Here is a 19,074-nt window from a genome sequence, read left to right on the forward strand (position 1 = left end):
TTTCTAGTACTAATACACTTGTCTGTCTTTTCAAAATTCAGCTCCTTAGATTGCACTTCTGCTTTCTGAGCGTTCATTTAGTAGCTCTAGCATTTTCCTTCACTCTCTAGGTATAGATTCCTAATAAATATGTGTGAAATAAGTGAATAGAAGAATGAATACGAGGGAGGGTGGAGAGGGAGAAGGGAGGGAGAGAAAGGGCAAAGCACATTTCATTTTATTCTGACCTCCTGGGCCATTATCTAGGTTTTATTTTGGTAAAAAGACAAAGGTATTTGTTGCACTTAGGTAAACAGTGTGGCTAGGATGTAGTCTTATCTGAACCAACCAAAGACAAAATCTGAATTGAAGTAGAGTTTGTCTCTTGGAAACTCTTAGAGTGTTTCTTAAGGAGCCATATACTTTCTGGTTAAATTTTAAAAATTGTATGTTTAGTAAGATACTTTATAGAAAAGCTCCTTTAAATGTTATAAACAGTGGTTTAGATATGATCTTATTTTTTGAGTACAGTAAGAGGTCATTGTTTCAAAGATTTGTTGAAAGAAAACTTTCATCTCTATTTATTCTAACTCTGGATCGAATTGATATAGAAGTTTATGTGGGTTGTTTAGAAAGAGGTATGTGCTATTCCTTTACTCTTAAAGATTAGACTACTTGAGTTAGTGTTTATCATTTTATAAAAGTTTAATGGCTACCAAAGAAGACTAGAATTTTTCTCCTCTTAATTAGAATAAACATATTTTTCTTATTTCTTTTCTTCATGTGTTTTGGTTTAAAACAGTCATATGGTCGAATTATTTTTCACTTATAATTTTCTAGCTTGATCTCAGTTTAGAATTCATGTAACGTATTTCCTTTAACACAGTTTGTATTTTGAAGCTTGGTTTGGAAACTTTATGTGTGATTTTATATTTAAATGATTTTTCTATGGTTACTTTTTAGGTTTGTTTTGTTCTGATTGTTGAAAAACAGTGGTCCTATATTTAAATTGTGCTTTTCATCCCCTAAAAATGCTGAAGTCCACTAGGTTTCAGTGCTTTAAGTGTTTAGTGGTACAGGATTTGTTGTTTAACATTTCTCAGTAAGGCCAAAGTATGTAACTTTCAGAAAAAGGTGGTGTGGATTCAGCATGCTTATAGAGTATGGTTATGTTTGTATAGGAGTTTCATAGCCTTACACATTTTTTAAAACTACAGCAGCTTATATATAAATGGAATCATTTACTATATTAAATGTAAATGAGTATAGAAAAAAAGGGAGATGAATTAGAGGTGGGAGAAAATGGAAAGAGAGCTAACCTTTGAGAAGAGTTAAATGAAAATAAAATGGAGAGTCATTCACTTCATTCCTTCAGAAAATATTTGTGCACACCAGCTGTGTGCTGGTCCATGTTCTAGGCTCTGGGGATTCAACAGTGGACAGAATAGACATTCCCACTCTCATACAGTGTATTGTAATTGGCATAGATAGAGTATAAAGAAATAAAAAAGTTTATATTATTTCAGAAGATGGTAAGTGCTATGAGAAAGTTAAAGTGGGGAGAGAGGTACAGTGTGGGGCAGAGGATGTTGCAATTTTAAATAAAGTAATCAAGATGGAATTTAAGAGGATAAGTTCCTATGACATGCTTAGCAAACACACTATTAGCAATGAAGAGACAAAGGCAGTTATAGGAAAATAGAAGATCCTGGATATTTTGTAAGTAAGAAATACTCAACTGGATTCCAAGTTGGGGAATAAGCGCAGTTGTTTCCCTTATTGTGTTTGCTTTTTTACATAAAACTGGCTTCTCTCTCTCATTATATCCACAATCATGAGAATAAATTCTTTCATAGTCCCAAGAATTTCTTTCATCTAGAACATGCAGGTTTGCAAACTGGCTCTTCTGTTTCCATTCTAGCCTCTCTACTACCATGAGTTATTGTTTTAAAATGCTTAGCTAAGGGTTATTGTGCAAAAGAAGTTTGGAAAAATACATCAGTGTCGGTCTATGACATTTATCTTGAATTTGAAATTTGTATTAAATTTCTGAGTTCTTATAATTTCAGAAAGAAATAGTTTTATGGAGTATTTGCTATTTCAATTGTAATAAAGTATATGGATGCATTGTGCTCTTTCCTAATAAAGGATATTGGCTTCCAGAAGAGTGGGTACCATGTGGGCTAGTTCTAAACTGAGAAAGATCTAGATTGGCTTTAAATATATATGAAACCTATTAAAGAATCTTTTAGAGTTTGTTTAAAAATGTTCTTTTGTTGGTTACTAGTCTGTTCTTTCTAAGGCTTCAGGGTTGTGTATTCTGTGATGTTAGACCCTTTGCTTCTCTTACTGAAAGTTTGTTACTGAGAGCTTTACATCATAAAGGAGTAGAGTGATACCAATTTAAGGATTTTTATGATATTGAATTATTGAATGTGCCATGTACATGTGTGGGGCAGGGGGAAGAGGGAGAGAAATATGAGGAAGAAGGCAGGTACATGGAGAGTTAGGTAATAATTCTGCAATATAAGAATAAAGGCTATATTAATACATGGATATATAGTCTGAGAAGTGAGGTTTTAGTCATTCTCATATTATTGAAGAGACTTTAGAAGCAATTTTTTTCCTCTCAAATTTAGTTTGTGACTATTCTCTGTAGTTAATTCTAAAGAGATTACAGTGTTAGAAGGATTGCTAGTTCAGGAATATTGCTTCCACATTCTCAGTTGTTACGGTGCAAAAAAGTGGTAACTTTTGCTGCCCATCAATGGTGAAGATGTTTAGTAGAGAAAATCTGACAGTTGCTGCTAATGGGGGTCACAGAAAGCCCAGGAAACAGAGCAGTAATATTGGAAAACTCTTGGTGAAAATGTGTGTATGTGCTTACCCAAGGTCTAGACTAGTATAATCAGATGTGGACAATGGGCTGTAATGTAGTTATGGGAGAAGGTTGTCATCATTATTGTTATTTATTGAACCTCTAGTGTGAATCTTTTCTAGTTGGTCACTTGATAGGGCTGTTTGTTTCCTGAGGCTGACACAAGCATTTTTTTTCCTCCTTGTACTGTAGGTATAAATTATACATAGTTTTTCTTCTTAATATTAAAATACGTGAATCATTTTTTGCTCTGCATTTAGAGCTTTAATGTACTTTCCAGTAAACATTATATTTTGAGACTGCTTACTATAATTAAAACTTTAATTTGTCTCTAATTCTTTGTTGGAAGGAAAGCTCCCACAACTTTTAGATAAAATTACAGTTGCTAAATTTTGTATATTTAGGAAAATATGCATATAGATGGAAAAAATTGGCCCCTTAGAGAAGCAAAAAAGTTTCTTCATTTAGATATCTTATTAATTCAATTTGTGGAGTCATTTACATATTTTCCGTAATGAAAGGAAAAGTCATATTTGTGTGTCTAACTTAAAATAAATGGGAGGCGTGTAGTCAAGGGACTTCTGAAATACTGGATTTAAAAGCATTTTGTAAATTATGAGGGACAAGTGTCTATGTTTCCTTTCTTCTTTGGAAGTAATGTTAAATACTTTATATAGATCATAATCAAAATTTATAATGTTCTTTTAAATAAGTAAGGTTAGATAGTAGTATTTTGTATTATGCAGTGAAAATGTTTCAAACTTAAATTTCTGATACAATTGTGTCTAACCTAAAAGCACTAGAGTTTTGCTATTAATTACTTAGTTACATTTAGATACTTGAGAATATTTACTTTAAAGCATTGCCACAAAGTATACATTTATCAAATAATGATTGAGTACAGCCTGCCTGAACAGTACTTCTTAGGTGGTTGATTGAAAAAGAAGAGTAAGTAAAAGATGTGCTTCCTCAATCAGTGTGGTCTGATGGGGAGAACAGAGTAATATACGTAGCAATCTAATAGAATTTTTATGATACTGTAAACAAGTATAATATATGCTATATATGCAATAAGCATTAAGTATAAGATTTGCATAAAATAAAAGTCTTTGCAGGATGGAATTGCGGAATATTCCTTAGAGAGAAAGAGGATTGAATTGTATCTTATGGAAATTAAGGTTTGGATATAAAGAAATGAAATAAAATAGATTGGGGATGGTGTTGGCACTCATTTTCTGTCATTTATTTAGTACTTATTTGTTGATTGTATTCTATGTATCAGACACTGTTCTCGAGTCTGAGGATATGACTGTGAATAAGATTCTACTGTCATGGAGGAGAGGACAAATAATAAACAAGTAAAGGAACAAATAAGATAATTTAGATAGTAATCAATGTTTAGAAGGAAACAAAGCAGGATAATGTTACGAGAGTAAAGAGGGGAGGAAGCTTATAGGGAGGCCAATATAGAGTGTTTGGAGAAGACTTATGAAGAAGTGACACTTGATTTGAATGAAGAGACGTTGCCAACCAGTTTGAGTTCTGGGTCACAACGTTTTAAGGTGAAGAAATAGCAATAACAGAGTCCTTGAGGAGGGAATGATGTTTGTGTATTATTCAAACAAATGAGAGGCCAGAGTGACTGGAGCATAAGGAGCAAGGGAGAGAGTGAGGTTTGGAAATGTTAGAGGTATTCAGGGTTCAGATCACATAAGGCCCTGTAAGCTCTGATAAGAAATTTATATTTAATCTTGTTAAGTAAAAATACATTACAGACTTTTAAGTAGAGGAGTGGCGTGATATGATCTATGGTTTTTTTATTTTGTTTTTTGACAGTGACATTTAACTGAGATGTTTATTTTTTAAAATTTTAATTTCTAATTGTAGTAAAATATACATAATATAAAATCTACCACCTTAACCATTTTAAAGCATACAGTTCAGTGGCATTAAGTACATTTACATTGTTCTGCAGCCATCACCACTGACTCCAGAATTCCTTTCATCTTCATCTTCAGCAAAACTGAAATTCTATACCCGTTAAATAATTCTCCATTCTTACCTGCCCCTTCTCCACCCCTGGCACCCACCATTGTACATTTTGTCTCCATGAATTTGACTACTCTAGGTACCTCATATTAGTGGAATCATACAGTATAATGTCTTCAAGGGTCATCCACGTTGTCACACACGTCAGAGTTTCCTTCCGTTTTAAGTTGGCTATGTTAATTGAAAATGCGGGGGAACCAAGAGTAGTGTTAAGAGATATAGGAATCAGCAGCAGCATGTAGGTGAGATTTAAGGGTCATGGGATGGATGAGATGATTTAGATAGAGGAAAGGGCATGGAACTGAGCTCTGAGACCATTCAAAGTTTAGAGGTAGTGCAGAGAAGGAGGCAATAACAGAGGAGACAGTGAAGAAGCAGCTACTCAGTAGGCAGAAAACCAGGAAAGTGCTGTATCTTGTTGAAGAAGATAAGTAAATGTTTTCAGAACCTTAAGTACTTATCAAAGGTACTTTACTATTTGCGTGCAGTCCTAACTTCTTATATTAGATTGTAAAATCCCTGTGGACTGTTTTATGCATCTTTGTATTGCTCACGTATAGTAGCGTAGAATTGCCTCGCATCAGTGAGTGTTCAAAGAGTTTATCTTTTTTACAAGCACTGCCGGGCACCCAGCAATGATCAGGCACTGTTCTGTGCTCTGGGGATATAAGGATAAATTATACAAGGTTGGTGCAATCTTGAATGGAAGACAGATTTGTAAGTAGATGGTGTTACACGGAATGATATAATGTAGTAAGTATAGCAAAAGAGGCATGTGCACCGTCGTAGGAGATTAGTTATTTGGAGGAAAAGCATTGTAGGATCAGAAAAGGTTTTATTTATTTGACTTTTGAACTTTGCTCTGAAGAATTAATAAGATAGGCAAGATGGAATAAGAAGTGAAGTCATTCCTGCCTGAGAAAATAGTGGGAACAGATCCAAAGAGATGTAAAAGTACAAGGTATAATGTTTGAGAAAGCAGTGCTTGTAGGTTCTAAAGAGGTAGCAAAAATGAGCCTGGTTTCTAAGCCATGCAAAGGTGTTGACTCTTCTTCTGTGTCGTAGGAGGGTGATCAGAACTTTTGAAAGTGTATAGTGATGATCAGATTTTCATTTTAGAAAGATGACCCTGATGAAGCATTGGCTAGAATAATAAAAAGAAGTTTGATTGGAGGCTCTTGTAATAATTGAAGCCATGATGTTGAGTGCCTGAGGGACACTGGAAAATGTTATAGAGAGAACCAGCTTTTTTAGAGTTATTGCAGATGTAGGATGAACAATACTTAGTCTATTGGATGTGAAGGATGACAAAGAAAGAAGAGTGAAATATGACCAATATTTCTAGCTTCAGTAACTAGGCAAATAGAGGTGATGTTAGCAATCAGGGAACAGAATGAAAGAATGAATGATCTCTGAATGAGGGACTAGTTTAATAAATTATGGTATGTTTCATCCACAGAAATCCTCTGTGTGATAATGGTGCACCATTTAGTAAAATAAACAGGTTTGTGTAGTCTAACTCTTTCAGTGTTAAAAAATATTTTTATACACAATCATATAAATATGTATACACATATACGTAATTACTACATATATACATGTACACAGATACAATATATTTCTTTAAGTTTAGAAAAATGTAAGGACAGAAACATCGACTGTTAATGGTAGTGACTTACTCTGAAAAATGGACAGGAAAGGTGGTTGGGGGCTTTCAACTGTTGCTTCATTATTGAAGTGTTCCATGTTGTTTTTTGACAACATATATTACTTTTATGCTAAAGCACAAAAAAAATTGAATGAAACATCAAGACAGAATATTATCTATCTGTCCATCCATCAAGTAAGTGTCCATCTTGAAAAATAAATGGCAGGAAGAGGTGTTTTTGCTCTCTTGAAATATAACACCCCTATTTTTTCTCTTCATAGCTTTGTTAATACTGTTGTCTAGAATGTCCTTTCCTCTCCTTATTGCTCTTGCCATTTATTTAAGCTCTCAACAGCTTTTATGCTCTAGCTCTCAAAAGCTTTTTTCATCTTGAGAAGTTTATAGTGATCTTTGCTTCTACTCAACTATGATAGCGCATGTATTCTTATGATATAATTGTACTTGTATTACTTATGTGTTACTGCATAACAAATTACCCATAAACGTTGCAGCTTAAAACAACATCCATTTACTATTCTTACAATTTCTGTGCGTCAGGTGTCTGGGCACAGCTTAACTGGATCCTCCACTCAGGGTTTCACAAGTCTGCAATAATTCACTTCCTTGCACTTGTAGAACTGAAGTCCTTGTTTTCTTGCTGGCTGTCACTGGGGTCTGATCTCAGCTCCTAGAGACTGTCTGTAGTCCCTTGTCACATGGCCCTCTGACAGCATGTCAGCTTTCGCAAGGTTAGCAGGACAATCCATCCATTCTGCTAAGGCAGAGCCTTATGATGTAACATATCACAAGAGTGACTCTCCCTTTACCTTTGCTGTGTAAAGTAAGCTAATTAAGGAATGACTATCCCATCATCTTTGCCATATTCTATCCTAGAAGCAAGTCCCAGATTGAACTCAAAGGGGCAGGAATCATATAAGACCTTGACTCATTCAAGGTCACCTTAGAGTGTGTCCACCACGGCACTTATATTAGAGTTTAAAGCTGGAAAGGACCTCAGTGTATTCTCTTTCTCCCCAACTCATCTTCAGTGCCTTTCTTAGTCTTTATAGTATGGTAGTTATTGAATAGATATTAGACAATGATTCAAAAGACAGAGGGAATTGTGGACAAAAATGTTAAAAGATTAGAGTAAATACTCAGTAATAATGTGGATAAAATGATTAAGGCTTGATTTTTTGGTACATGGCTGTGAAATGGAGAACATAAATTAAATCTGGAAATATTACATAGGAAATACTGACCATATTTGCTGATGGATTAGGGGCCGGAGGAAGGTGGTAGAGAAGAGAGAAGAGACTGGAATAACTTTGAGGTTGCTTGTTTGGGGACTGGGAGGATGGTGTGCCATTGACTAATCAATTCAATTAATGTTTGAGTGCTGTGAGGCAATATATTGATGTTAAATTCACAGTGCGGTTTTTGGTCTCTAGAGAGAGACTAAGAAGCACAAACCAGTATTTCACATCTGCACTCATGAAAGTCCTTGCTTTCTCTATTTGTAGATCCTTTGGAAGTTATTCATTAGCAGGTTTTAAAATTACACCAGGGATTGTTTTTATCTTTAATGCCTGCATGTGTATTGTTTAATAGCATTTGAAAAAATACTCTGATGATGTTACCCAAAAATCATAGACAAGACATTGTATTAGCTTCTAAAGTGGCTGGTAGACAGTTGGGGGATAATGGAGAGGGTCTAACAGATCTGGAATCAAATTATAAATAGTGTCTAGGAACTTAATAGAGATATGGAAAAAGTGGTAGAAGAGCAGAGACCCTATTTTCTTTCATGATTTTCTGTTTTTTCTCCCTCTCAATTGCTTGTTGTAGAATGTGAAGGAATAAAAATATAAGGAGGAGGATGTATAGCTTTACTTTCTAGAGCAATTGTTGGTACATTTTGTAAAGGACTAGATAGTAAATATTTTATAGTTTGCAGGCCATGTGGTCTCTGTCACTGTAACTCAACTTAATGTAGTAGTATTTTATGAAAACATCCACAGATAATAATTAAACGAGTATGGCTTTGTTCCAATTAAACTTTATTAACAAAAATAGTTTTCAGGACAGATTTTGCCCACGGGCCATAATTTGCTGCCCTTGTTCTACATAATTGACAATTTGTGTATTTTCCCTAAACTCATATTGCACATAATATTATTCTTCAGTTTTCTTTCCACTTAATTTATTGTCGAAAACCTTTTATCGTCACTTCAGAAGAATCTATCTCTTTACAGTATATGATTGTATTTTGGTTCTTTCAGGTTTTCACTTCTATAAACAGTGTTACTGTCAATTTTCTGGTTCATGTGTATATCTTTCTGCACTTGTGGGAACATGTTCATATGGTAGATTACTAGGAGAGTAATAATTGCTTTGTATCAAAGTCTGTGAATATTTTACTTATATTTTTGATGAAAATATTACTACAAAGTGAGACAAGTGCTCCATGAAATGGGAGTTGCCTCCTGGTGTCTGTCTATAGATATGCCATTGTTGATGACTATTGGGTCTACCTTTTGTAGGTGGACATTATCAAGTGGCAGTTTAGCCACTTCTGTCATATAAATTAAAAAAATAATCCTAGCCCAGGGGCCAGCCTGGTGGTGTGGTGGTTAAGTTTGTGCGCTCTGCTTTGGCTGCCCAGGATTTGTGGATTCAGATCCCAGGCACCGACCTACACATCATTCGTCAAGCCATGCTGTGGTGGCATCCCACATAGAAAAATAGGGAAAGATTGGCACAGATGTTAGCTCAGGGCCAATCTTCCTCAACACCCCCTCCCTGCCCCCAAATCTTAGCCCTGATCAACGTGTCTTTCCAATTCCTTTTAGAGAAGGGAATTTGGAAGACCTGTACATAATAAACGTCTTCCAGAAACCTCCCATTTATATAAGATGAATCATTCTGTTGGTATTTATGGTAGGTAAATGGTGTTATGGAAGCATTGATCAGAATAGGTCATTTGTTTATATATCCAAGATTTAGAACTGTGTGATCATTGCTAATATTCCACATGAGTTGTTAAGTGGAGCGGTCTTAAGTAGCGCCAAAGTTAATCATCTCTTAAACCCTTGACATCTAATTCTATAGGTGAGTTTTTTGAAAAAATTTTATACAAGGTGATTCATACAGTATATATTCTTTTGTGTGCTTTTGCTAAACATTTTGAGTGAAATTAATTTTGCTGCACATAACATTACTTGGTTCTTTTTGATACTGTTTAGTATTTTATTATATGAATATTTCACCATTAAAAAAGTCATTTTATTCTTAGTGGGCATTTGGGTAGTTGCTAGTGCTTGGTTGTTAAAAATAAAGTTGCTGTAAACATTCTTTTTCATATATTTTGTGATTATGAGAGTATCTGTTGCTTCACATCCTTGCCAAAATCGGATAATGTCTTTTTTTTTTTTTTAATTTAGCGATTCTGTTGGAGTACAGTATATCTTATGGTTTTAATTTGTATTTGCCCAATGACTAGTAATGCTGAGCATCCTTTTGTGAACTTATTTGCCATTTGGAAATCTTTTGTGAAGTGCTTATTCATGTTCTTTGTTCATTTTTTAAAAAATTGTCATTATTGCCTTTTCTTCTTTATAAGAGTTCCTTAGATATTTAAGATATAAGTTCCTTGTATTCCAAATATATTCTCTTTTTCTAAAGTTTGCCTTTTAGTTCTCTTAATGGTGGTTTTCATAAGCATAAATCTTTAATTTTAAAGAAGTCTAGTTTATCAGTATTTTTCTTCATGGTATATGTATTTTGTTTTGTTCAAGGAATCTTTAATCTAAGTCATGAAGATGCTCATTTAGTCTTCTTATGAAAGCTTCGAGAGTATTTAGGTCTTGTTTATGATCCATTTGGAGTGATTTGTTTGCATGGTTTGAGATAGAAGTCAAGGTTAATTTTGTCTATCTGACCATCACTTGATTGATCCAGGACCAGTTATTGAAAAAAATCCCATCTTCCTCCCACTTTTGTACAAGTACCTTTGTCATAAATCTGGTGACCATATATATATGAGACTGTTTCTGGGCATTCTCTTCTGTTTCATTGATCTGTTCGTCTGTTCCAGTACCGCACTGTCTTAATTACTATATCTTTATAATAAGTCCTAATATTTGATAGCGTAAATCCTTTATTATTATTACTATTATTTTCTTTCCTCTGTCCCCTTTTTTTTTCAAGAATGTCTCAGCTATTCTTTGTACTTTACATTTTCGCATAACTTTAAGCATCAACTTGTCAAATTCTACGGAAAGACCTGCTGGGGTTTTGATTCGGATTTCTTATATCTATAAATCACTTTGTTGAGGACTGATATCTTTACAATACTTAGGCTTTCATTTTCATGAACATGTTGTGGTCCTTTCTTTAAATCTTCTTTAATTTCTCTGAGCAATTTTTTGTTTACATATACAACTCTAGCACATTTTTGTTATTTATCCTACATATTTTGATGATTTTTAATACTTTTCAAAATGGTACTTAAAAATTACTTTCAATTTGTTGGTAACTGTTAGAGTCTAGTTGATTTTTGTATGTTTACCTTCAATCTAGTGACGTTTCTAAATTCAGATTATTAATTTTAATTGATTATGTATTCTTTTAGATTTTACTATTTAAAGAGAACAAGCTTTTAATTTTATTGATTTTCTAAAGTATATTTTTATTTTGTATTTAATTTCCATGATCTTTTTCTCATTTCTTCAATTGAATAGTTAGGTAATTTATTTCCAAAGCGTCTTCCTTCTTTACTGCATTTATTCAGTGTATAAATTTCCTTCCAAGCTAAATCTCACGTTTTGGCATGTTGTTTTCATTATCTTTTAGTTCAAAACAATTTCTAATTCCCAGTGTTATGGTTTCTTTGATGCATGTGTTATTTAGAAGTGAATTACTTAATTTTCAAATGTAGGTGAGGGGGAAGTGGTATTAGTTACTTATTATTGTGTTAATAATATTATCACAATTTAGCCTTAAAACAGCACACGTTTGTTATTTCACAGTTTCTATTGGTCAGGATTCTGGACGTGGCTTGGCTGGGCCCTCTCCTTCAGGGTCTCTTACAAGGCTGCAGTTACGGTGTTTACTGGGGCTGCGTCTCTTGATATTCCACTTGGGAAGGATCTGCTTCCAAGTTCACATGGTTGTTGGCAGGGTTCAGTTCTTTGTGAGTTATTGGACTGAATCTCAGTTCCTTACTGGCTATGAAGTGGTGGCTGCACTTGACTCTTTGCCACATGGGCCTCTCCAAAGGGCAGCTTGTAACATGGCAGCACTCTCCAGCTATGCATCAAGGGAGACAGTCAATAGAGAAAGTCTGATAGCAAGATGGAAGTTAGATCTTACTTAATGTAATAATAGAAATGATATCCCTTCAATGTTGCCATGTTTTATTGATTAGAGGTATGCCATAGCTCCTACCCAAAATCTAAGGGAAAGGATTGCATAAGGCTGTGGATACCAGGAGGCTGGGAAAGTTGGGGTGGGGAGGGTGCATCTTAGAGTCTCTTTGCACAGAGTGTCCTATTTTGTTATTTCTTTCCAGTTTAATTCTACTGTGTCAGCATACTCAGCATGATATCTTCTTTTGAAATTCATTACGAATTTCTTTGTGACCCGACATTTTGCCTGTTTCTCTATATCTTCCATGTTTACCTGAACAAATGTTTATTCTTCACTTCGTAGATGTAGTGTTACATATATGTCAATTAGATCAGATTTCTAAATCCCACTGTTAAGATATTCTGTAGCTTTGTATTTTCTGTATCTAGTTGTAAGCCATATTTTTAGGAACATACAAATACAGAATCTCAAAATTCTGAATTTCTATCTTTCTGGTTCATTTATCATCTTATCATTTACAGAGTTTCTCTCTTTATCCCTAATTTTGTTTCTTAAAGTCAGTTTTTCCTATATTAATGAAGGTACATTACCTTTTTTATTGTTCATCTTTTGTGAATAATTGCTTGCAACGTTTGTGCAACCTCATATTGTCTCTTATTACAATAAACAATTATAAAAAAAGAAATCGTGTCATTTATAAATAGCACATACTGAAAAAATCTACTTGACAATAATTATCTTATTAAATCTGTTTGCTTTCTATATGTTCCTGATGTATTTAGGTTAAAACAACTTCTTATTTGTGTTCTTTGTATTTGTTCCACATTTTGCGTAGTTTTTCTTTCCTTTTTTTTCAGCTAAGTATTTTTTGTTATTCAGTTTTCCCCTTAGCTTATTGGTCATATGTTATTTTAGATAACTTTAGTGGTTACCTACAGATTGCAACATGAATATTAGAGTTGTCAGCATCTTACATAAATAGGTTCTTTCACCAATTCATGGACAATAAAAGAACTTTACAACACTAATTCGTTTTATTTCTTTTGCCTTGTCTGCTCTTGTTATGTATTTTAAGGTTATGATTTTTGAGTTCTAGAAGTCATTATTACAATTGTTGTAAACATTCATTATTCTTTTGGATTACCCACATTTAACTTGTCCATTGTTTTGTTTTTTTACTTCCTTGTCTTATATTAAACTGATATTATTTTCTTTCTGTCTGAAGAACTCCCTTTAATGTGAATTGTCTAGTAACAAATTTTCTCTGTTTTGTTTTTCATTAAATGTCCTTATTTTGCTTTTGCCTGAGAGGAAACACTTTTCCTTTACCCTCTTAGGTTCAGTGATTGGGGGCCTGTGAATCAAAATGACAAAAGACAGATTGGCTAGAGAAAAGACAGATTTTTTAATTCATAAGATGTTGGAGGGAGTTCATCAAAAAATGTGACTCAAAGAAGAGGTTAGAATTTGAGGCTTTATACCATCTTAATAGGGGAGGGAGAAGGGAGCAGGGTGCTTATAGGAAAATGAAATGACTTTTAGGAGAGATAATTAGACCCTTAGGAAAATAGATAGGAGATAAGGTCATTTTGTGACAATGGTCCTTTAGAAGATTTCTTATCCAGGTGCTGAGTTCTCATCTCCAAGTAATAGGAGTCACACTTCCCTGGTTGGGAAACTTCAGGGAAGAGAATTTATGATAGTTGAATTCTTTTGGGAGACTACTTTTAGGCAGATAAGGGTAGTTCAGAAAAAGACTCTTCACAGTAGTGTATTCTGGATCCCTTCACTGTCATTACTGAGATATTTTTTGAATTAGAGTTAAGAATTAGAATATAATTAAGAATATAGAATTCTTAATTAGCTGCTATTTTTGTTTAGCATTTTGAAGAGGTCATTACATTCTTATCTGGCTTCCATCAGTCTTTTTCTTGCTCTTCTGAAGGCAAGAAATTGTCCTCGCCTCTTCTACCTTCTCCCTCTTCCTTGCTGCTATTAAGATTTTTTTTTCTCTGACAGGTTTACTATGATTTCACTAGGTGTGGTTTTCTTTTATCTTGCTTGGAGTTTGTAGGACTTCAACATACAACTCAGTGTTTTTTTCCTGGTTTTCGAAAAGTGTTGGTCATTCTCTCTTCAAATCTTGCTCTTTTCTAATTATTTGTTTACTTTCTTTTTTTACTCCAGATACACTCATGTTAGACCTTTTTACCATATCTTGTATGTCTGTTATTAATGTTATCAAGTTTTCACCATTTTTCTTACCATGGTTCTCTTTAGTTGTCACTGACCTATGTTTCAGTTAAGTAGTCCTTTTTTAGCTGAGTTTCATAAATTGGTAAATCTATTCTTAATTTCATGTTTTTTTTGTTTCTATAGTTCTATAGTTTCTAATCTCTACTGGAATTTATTTTGGTGAGGAAGATTGGCCCTGAGGTAACAGCTTTTTCCAATCTTTTTCTTTTTGCTTGAGGAAGAGTGATTTGAGGTAACATCTGTGCCTGTCTTCCTCTATTTTGTATGTGGGATGCCACCACAGCATGGCTTGATGAGTTGTGTAGGTCTGTGTTGGGGACCGAAACCTGTGGACCCAGGCTGCTGAAGGGGAGTGTGGCAAACCCAGCCCCTGTGCCACTGGGCCAGCCCCATCCTTATGCTTCTTGATTAGCAGTTAGAGGAGATGCTGATTGTTAATTTAGAGACTGAGCTGATTCAAATCTGGAGTTTTAAAAATCTCTGTGAGAGTTTACTCTATTTTCAGTTTCCCTTTCTGAGTTCTTCTGAAATTCTGGGATTTTACCATGGCTCTCCTGCATTGATATTTGTTGTTTTCTTCTCTCCACCCTGTGAGATTCTGAAAACTACCAGGACCGTTTCACCTTGATAGATTATGAAATTCAGCTTTTATCTCTCTGGCTCTACAAGACTGATAATAACTCTGTTTAGATTCTCTGTTCCCACCTGTGAATAGCAAATTCGTCAATGGGAAAAGACATGTTGATGTCTTCGGTGTCCTTTCTTCTCTAGGATCTTGGCTCCTTATGTCTTGTCTGCCTTGGAAACTCTCCAATACCTTTAAAAAGATTAAAACACAAATTTAATTCAGCATTTTTAGTTGCATTTGTTGGTTAGCTAGTCTGGTAAAAGTTAATCTATTGTTGCCAGAAGGATAACCTTTTGCTGTTACAGTCTTCAATTACTAAGTGTGATCACTGGTACTTTATTGGGTATGATAGCAGAAGAGGAAACATTCTTTCCTCCCCCAAATGACAACATATACCACCTTGGAGCAGAGAATAATCACATGTATTGTGTGTGTGTGTGTGTATGTATACATATATTTACTTGACAATATTCATCTCTTTATAGGTTACTTAGCCAAACAATGAAGGATCATCTAGTAAGAGTAGCAAATGAAGCTGAATTTATCCTCAGCAGACAGAGAGCAGAGGATATTCACAGACATGCGGAATTTGAGGTAGGTTAAACATGTGGTTGATGTGAGGAAATTACCGTTTTTTAATAATAATCTTGGGAAACTGCATATGTAGAATGGTGATATGGTGTAAGCAAACATGTATCATGAAAAAATTAAAAATTAATTTGTGAGAGAATCATGGGGAATTCTGGGAAGATAGTACAAGTCTCTATAGCCCTCTGGTCTCAACTCCAATTCATCTACAAGTTGCTTGCAATAGCTTTGTGTTTGGCTGACCTGATCTTAATCATGTGAGCTGGATCTTGGCTCTGATAGCTTTCCAATAAAGTAAATTAGTGAAGAACTTTTACCCTCTGTGGGCAAGACAAAGCTAGTTAACCAGAAATGAAAACTCCTATGGTAGAGAGAAGATCTTCCAGGTTTCTAGAGAGAAGCGGAACATAGAGGCATGAAGTTACTTTACCCGTAAGGTTTGAGAGCATGCTAATCTTTATAGCTGAGGAAATGGGGCAGCATACAGCTTTTCTTCTTGGATCCTCACAGGGGGGACCAAGTGGCAGATCCATCCTGGGACCACTGCTTATCTCAGCAGTTGCACCTGAACATGTGTAACAAATGTGAGTTCATAGGGGAAATTAGTGGTTTTGTAGCTATATAAGTCACCCAAATTCACATCTAAAGTGAATTAGAAAATTTGATGAGGACGTTTGCTAACAATTGGAAAAAAATTAAAAAGCACTGTCTGGGTTCTTTTTAACATGTTAAGAGCAGTTGATTCAAATGTTGCTGATACTTTTCTGGTACGTTAAAAAAGATGAAAACCTCTCAGCACATTTTATATAACCATCATAACCTGAAAAGTATACTGGAAAAATGAAACTCTGGAAGACCAATTTCACTTAAAAATATGGATATAAAATTCTAACTAAAACTTTAGCCAACATAATCCAACAATGTAATGAAAGAACTTAAAGGGTGCTCACTTAGAATTTGTTCATGGAATCCAAAGATGATTTAATATTAAGATATCTACCTATAAAATAAATTTAATCAGCAAATTCAAAGTTATGTGAAGTTATCAATAACTGTAGGAAAAAGCAAATGATAAATTTTACCAGCCAGCCCTAATAAAGATCTGAGAAAAATTGTGTGTAAGAAAATAATTTGAAAATGATAAAGACTGTTTACTAAACATCATTTTAAATGGTTAAAGCCATTTCTATTAAAATCTGGAAAAAAAGTGATACTCACTATCACCATTATTTAATAAATTTCTTTTTATGATCTCACAAGTGCAAGATATAATTAATATAAATGCTAGAAAAAAGAAATGTTATTACTTTCAGATTGCTAATGCTATGATCTAGGAAAATCTAAGAAATTATTGAACATTTTTCTACCAATGTTAATAGGGACTTTGGAAGATTATTGGCTACAAGATAAATGTGCAAAAAATTAATAGCTTTTCTTTTGACTAGCAAGCAGTAGCCAGCTGAGAATGGAAATCAGAAGTATAATCTGTTTATAGTTAATACAAAAATAATATTTTGGTTCAAATTCTGTAAAAAACGCAGAGATACTATTTGGAACAAAACTGTAAAGTCTCATTAATAGAAAACAAAATATAAACTAATGGAAGTCATTCCATGTTGGATAGTATATCTTCTATCTGTGTTTGTGTGTGTGTGTGACAGAGAGAGTGTTTTACTTTGAAATAATTTGAGATTTACAGGAAAGTTATGAGTAATGCAAGAACTCATGTTCACCATTCTCCTAGGTTCTGTGATTGTTAAAGTTTTGCCACATTTGCTTCTCTCTGTTTTTCTTTGTTTGTCTGAATTTGAGAGTAAGTTCAAGTCATGATACCCTTTTAACTTTAATTACTTCAGTGAGAATTTCCTAAGCCCATTCTCTGATTTAATCTTGAACAGTTTTCAAATCAGAAGATTAACATTGCTATCATGCTATTACTTAATCTACAGATCTTCTTCATATTTCCCCAGTTGTCTCCATAATGTCCTTTATAGGCAAAAAGAGAAAATTTTAATGTCACGAAAATGTCAGTTTTTCTCAAATTAGTATGTAAATTGAATACAATATCCATAGGCATACCATTCCATTAGAATAACAGTGGAGTAATTTGGAATTTATATATCCCCTTAAAAATATCCAAATATTAAAAACTTCCAAATAATGTATTTGGATATATAAATATCCAGTTGTCATGAGAAAATAAGTGTTTTAATGTAGGCCTAAGATTTATGAAAAAAGAATTTTGAGGACATTCTTGCCTTTGTAGATAAACAGTACTAATTAGAACAATACTATAAAGACAGCATATACAAAAAACTCTGAGATGGAGTAAGGATATAGGATGAAAGATGAGACAGTAAATATTTTAGAAAAATATTTAGAAAATTGTCAAAGTAGAACTGAGGCATATGCAAGACTTTTATAACCAAGACAGGACACTTAGAAAGTATAAAAGTAAACGTCTATTACTACACATAACAGTAAGCTGAGGAAAGATACCATTAGCAACGTGGAAAGACACAATGGAACATGGAAAGACTGATAAATGATTAATATGTTCCCCATGTTATAATTCTTGTGAAGTGATAACAGAAAAACAACCCAATAGACAAATACTCTGAGACTATGAATAGGAAACTCACAGCAGAATATAAGTGACCAGTAACATAAAACCATTCTCCAATACAGAAATATTCAAGGAAATGTAAATTAGATAAATTCTATCTATCCCTTCTCTATTCTCAGAGTGATAACATGTACTGCTGAAGGAATAGGGGAGATGAGATGAGCAATGGTATTCTTTTATATTTTTAGTGAGAATGTTCATTTTTAGTCTCATGGAAAGACAATATGGTCATATGCATTTTAATAATAGTTATATAGACATGCACAAACACTCATTTACCCAATAATCCTATTCTGTGAATGTATCTTTGAAATATAAAGTAATCGTATGTAAGTATAGATATAACAAGGCTATTGTAGCATTATATGTAAATTTAACAAAATAAAAAGTGAGAAAAACAGGAAATGTTTTTCTAACAAAAGAATCGTTATTTTCTCAAAGAACAGGAAGTTAATAATAGATTATGAAAAAATTAAGTTGATGGCGTACTTTTTTAAATAGCTTTATGGCATAATAATTTGCTAAGTCATATTTTCACTTCTTTTTACTGTATTCATGTCATTGTTTTTTAAACTGCATATTTCAGTTCACCACATGCTATTAAAGATGAGGACATTAGTCCTTTTATACTTTCTTTTTATTTTTCTCTCTTTACGTCCCAATTTTCAAAGTTATGTTTTTAATATTGTCTAAAAATATAGCATTCACATTTTATGATCACAATTCTCATTAGTACTTGAGTGTTGGTTCTATATTTAAGCGAATTTACCCCCTATTTTATTACTCACAGTTTCTTAATTTCCAAATTCTTTCTTTTGACTCAAATCTTAATTGGCTGTGTTTCATCATCTTTTTTCCCCCACAAGGGGCTCCTGTATGCTGTAAACTTAAAATTCTTTATGTTTAAGCATATTTACCTATACTCTTTATATTTGAATGACATCCTGACGGATTTAATATTCTTGGCTAATGCTTTCATTCCTTTAGAACTTTGTAGACATTGCATTATTGTCTTCTGCCTTTGAATGTTGCTTTCAGAGAAGTTTGAGTCC

At 33.7% G+C, this 19,074-nt stretch overlaps 1 protein-coding gene across 5 annotated transcripts in view; it reads left to right on the forward strand.

Annotated features, from left to right (window-relative positions):
• LRBA (LPS responsive beige-like anchor protein) overlaps positions 1–19,074 on the forward strand; it is a 709,727-nt gene that overhangs the window by 265,415 nt on the left and 425,238 nt on the right. For all 5 annotated transcript variants that reach the window (XM_070261528.1, XM_070261527.1, XM_070261529.1 and 2 more), the window contains exon 36: positions 15,294–15,402. In XM_070261528.1, coding sequence (XP_070117629.1) covers positions 15,294–15,402 — 109 coding nt within the window. The remainder of the gene's footprint in view (positions 1–15,293; positions 15,403–19,074) is intronic.

Source organism: Equus caballus, chromosome 2 (genome assembly GCF_041296265.1).
Source record: "Equus caballus isolate H_3958 breed thoroughbred chromosome 2, TB-T2T, whole genome shotgun sequence".
NCBI lineage: Eukaryota > Metazoa > Chordata > Mammalia > Perissodactyla > Equidae > Equus > Equus caballus.